Source organism: Pyrus communis, chromosome 5 (assembly GCF_963583255.1).
Source record: "Pyrus communis chromosome 5, drPyrComm1.1, whole genome shotgun sequence".
Classification (NCBI taxonomy): Eukaryota; Viridiplantae; Streptophyta; class Magnoliopsida; order Rosales; family Rosaceae; genus Pyrus; species Pyrus communis.
The window spans coordinates 6,176,975-6,180,642 of record NC_084807.1 but is presented as its reverse complement, the minus strand read 5'-3'; the positions used below and the strand labels follow the sequence as shown (position 1 = coordinate 6,180,642).

General features: G+C 37.1%; 1 protein-coding gene across 3 annotated transcripts; it reads right to left on the bottom strand.

Moving 5' to 3' along the window:
* Positions 1-222: 222 nt before the first annotated feature.
* LOC137735392 (riboflavin biosynthesis protein PYRD, chloroplastic-like) lies at positions 223-3,072 on the bottom strand. Of its 3 annotated transcripts, none has more exons than XM_068474815.1 (4): positions 2,942-3,072; positions 1,851-2,438; positions 1,208-1,536; positions 223-1,055 (listed from the first exon to the last, which is right to left on the bottom strand). In XM_068474815.1, the coding sequence occupies exons 2-4, from the start codon at positions 2,217-2,219 to the stop codon at positions 446-448; spliced, it is 1,308 nt and encodes a 435-aa protein (XP_068330916.1). In that variant the 5' UTR covers positions 2,220-2,438; positions 2,942-3,072; the 3' UTR covers positions 223-445. The 3 variants fall into 3 exon arrangements, with proteins under 3 accessions (XP_068330916.1, XP_068330917.1, XP_068330918.1); XM_068474816.1 differs by having other exon boundaries at positions 1,851-2,295; positions 2,942-3,065; XM_068474817.1 differs by having other exon boundaries at positions 1,208-1,506; positions 1,851-3,065.
* Positions 3,073-3,668: the final 596 nt, after the last annotated feature.

The following is a 3,668-nucleotide window of genomic DNA, read 5'->3' as shown; positions in this document are numbered from 1 at the left end:
ACTTGAGGCTGTTTTACTAGAATTCTAAGATGATTTTCTTCCTTTGAAATTCCAAAATGAGCTTAAAATTCAAAAGATAATGCGCAATTCACATCCACCAGATTTAATAAAAAAACAAAAAACAAAAAACAAAAAAACAAAAAAAAAAAAAAAACAAAAAAACAAAAACAAAAACAAATTTTATTAATCATTTAACATGTAGATTCCAATACAAACTTACATATACAGTTTCCCTTCATTCTTGGCTATGGCAAGTTGGCAACCCTCAATATGCAGGTAAATAAAATACCGAAAAAGTAGTAACTCTCTAAGCCCCAGAGACCGAAGATCAGAAACGATCTTGGCCTCCGTCCGCCACTCTTCCCGAACGCTGTAAAATCCTCGTATTTCTCTCCCGCATCAGCACGAAAATGATTCAAATCTCTTCGTGTAATAGTCACTTATATCACAGATATCCCTCAAGCACAACATTCTCATTTGAAATCTTAGGCTGCAAATTCTTCAGTTCCACTCTTTTACTCAGACTCTTCAATGCAACAGGAAAGTTCCCGACATCATTTTCATCCCACAGGGGCAATACTTCTACCACAATTTTTTGCAACAAATTCTGTTCAATGCTGTCTTGGAGAAGCTCTTCAAAATCACTTACGTTTCCCTTTAAATCGAACAAAACACTACACATTCCTTGAGAGTTACAGTATTCCAAAATAGCACTTAAGCTTATTTGATCGAACGCCACCGTTTCAATACCTGTTTGAGCTCTTTCTAGTTCTACTGATGTCTCTTTGTCTGCAAAGACTATTAGCTTATCAGTTGGTTCCACGGTGACAGCAGGGATTTGGATTGGAGAAGTACTATCCCTAGCTATTATAATCCGAAGTGGTTGATTGGCTCCAGCTTCTTGGGACGCTGGAATAGAGACGTTCTCCATTATTGCGGAAGAAGAAAGAATAACTGCATCATATTCCTGTAACAATTGCGAATAGTAACCACCAGACTCAGCAACTCCTTGTCCAAGCTGATCCAGAAAGTTTCCATTGACTGAGATCGAGTATCTGCTAACAAGAACAAAAGGGTCAAATAACTCTCAACTTCACTCTAATCAAATACATCAAGGCATATACAAAACAAAAGTATCGAATAAGGTATCATTTGCACTCATTTTTATTGTCTTTACTATTGACTAATCTAAACAAAAAAAGTTTACCGGATAGTGACGAAAGGATTCCCCGTTAGCATGCGATGGATATAAGCCTCATTTAGCCTTTTGCATAGTTCTTCTTCTACACCGGTAGTAACATCAATTCCAACATCTCTTAATCTATCCAACCCCTTTGATGCCACGATTGGATTCGGATCCACCATTCCAACCACCACTTTTTTCACTTTGGCTTTAATTAGGGCTTCGCTGCATGGTGGTGTTCTCCCATAGTGATTGCACGGTTCCAAGCTCACATATGCTGTTGCATTTTCAGCCAAATCCCCAGCTTCTCTCAGAGCAAAAACCTGTAACATTTGACATTTTGACTTCTTGATCTAAGTTTACATTAACAGCTACTTATAAGTTCATGTACAACAACAGGTAAAATTTGGTAAATCGCATGATAATTACGAAATCAATTATAAAACTCTTAAGAAAAAACCAGAGAAAAAAAAAAAAAAACCAGAAAGAACAGAACCATACGGTCCACAATAAAAGTTGAAGGACTCGGCATCTAGGTATTTACTTTCCCTTCGTTTAATTATTTTTGTGATCTTTCCAAAATATTTTAACTTGTAAGCAACCAACCAAAGAGCAAAGCGACCGAAAGTTTCAACCACTTCATTAAAACTAAGGAAAATAAGTATACCTCAGCATGCGGCTGGCCAGCTTTTGGGTGAAAGCCTTCACCAACAACCTTGCCATCCTTGACAATAACACAACCCACCATAGGATTGGGGCTGGTACACCCGATAGCCTTTCTTGCAAGCTCTACACACCTCCTCATATAGAACCCATCATCTGCACCCGCTTCTTGTGCCATCCCACACGTGACCCCAACAGATTTACCATGACTTCTCGAACCATTTGGTGATTTGGACATCCTTCTGAGTGGATTGCAAAAGCCAAAATTTGAATTTGGATTCGACCTCAACGGTTTACTGGAAAGTTGCTGTGGTAGCGAGACAGTGGGTGGACTGAGAGTGTAACTCTGGAGTGAAAGTGTTTGAACTTGCATTTCTTTTGTTTGTTGTACCCAGATCACATCACTGCAATTTTCGCAAGAATGTTTAACTGTCTGCAACTCACCGAACCTGCACTCAGGAATAGTAATGCTTTGAAAACGCGTGATTCAAGTCAATCTCGGTCTGCTTCCACTCTCTAAGGTCTACTTCTTCACTGTAAGAAGCGCTCAGTGTACATTTTCCGTTCTTTCAGTTTCCTAGAAACCGTGTTTCTGCTAATGTAAATAAATCAAAAACTAAAAGAAAATGAGTGGAACCCCAGATAAACAACGGATATATGCCCTATGGAGTAGTAGCAAGCCTCTCACACGCTTACTACGAGATCACTTGCGCATTTCATCAAACACATTGCGTTCGACATAAACAAACTGTCAAACGCACATATAACACACTCTGGGCTATGCTTACAATGTGGAAACAATCAATCAAAGACACCAACTTACTTGTTTTCTTTATTTTTAGTGCAACTATATAGTTTACACTAAGAGGATGAGGAAGTTCGGCTAAAGCTACAATGGGTAACTTATTTGGTACTGAATTTGTTATCAACGAGATTCAAACTTAAAACCTCTTATTTACAAGTGGAGAGCACCACCATATCGTAGTACCGAGTACCAACACCAACTTACTTGTTAGCGCAACATATAGATGTAAATATCGTAACCAAATCCGGAATTAAGAGTTGTTAACAAAGAGAGGATAGCAAATCGTTTACCTGTGGCTGTGGGGGAATACAGAAATTAGACAAAGACTTGGAATGGTGGGTGCAAATGGTTGTCAATCATTTCCTTCAAAATGTTAAAATGGGGCAAAATTTGGAAGAAATTGTTGGCTGGTACTGGCAGGATACCAGTCGCGCAGAGGAAGTAAAGAGAAACAGATAATATATATGACCATAAGGGCGTGGTTTGGTATGAGATCCTAAATCAAAAAAATTTTGGGATGAGAATTCAAAGACCAATCCTGAATCAAAATTTCGATATTCCCAAATTTTGGGAATTTCGAAATATTTTTGGTATTTCGATATGGTTTGGTATTCTCAAATTTCATACAAATTGAAATAGCAATCATTCATACTAAGTTAAATTAACATGCAATCAAAATAAAATAAGTGGCAAACCCAAAAGCAAAAATAATAAGTTACAAACCTAATATGTTCGAAAACTAACAACATAATTTTTTGATTTCGTGTTGAAGAAATAGACACATTTGTGGAAGATTCATATCAATAAATGTGGGATAAAGGGCTATGGTTACTACCTTAGACCACACCAATTATATTGTTACTAATAGTTAGCAACAATTTAAATGTATAATAATACATATATACATAATAATATACATATCATTTATTTTCGATTTGGTATGGGATTACATAAAAATTGAGTGGACAATACCAAATCCCGTAACGAAATTTCGAGATCAGTTTGGTATTTCATGCC

Excerpts from the sequence above, each read along its gene's own strand:
- LOC137735392 (XM_068474815.1), bottom strand. The coding sequence starts at position 2,219 with ATGCAAGTTCAAACACTTTCACTCCAGAGTTACACTCTCAGTCCACCC. Across the intron at positions 1,537-1,850 it reads CTGGCCAGCCGCATGCTGAG|ATCAAGAAGTCAAAATGTCA; the intron begins GTATACTTATTT and ends ATGTAAACTTAG. Across the intron at positions 1,056-1,207 it reads AATCCTTTCGTCACTATCCG|ATACTCGATCTCAGTCAATG; the intron begins GTAAACTTTTTT and ends TCTTGTTAGCAG.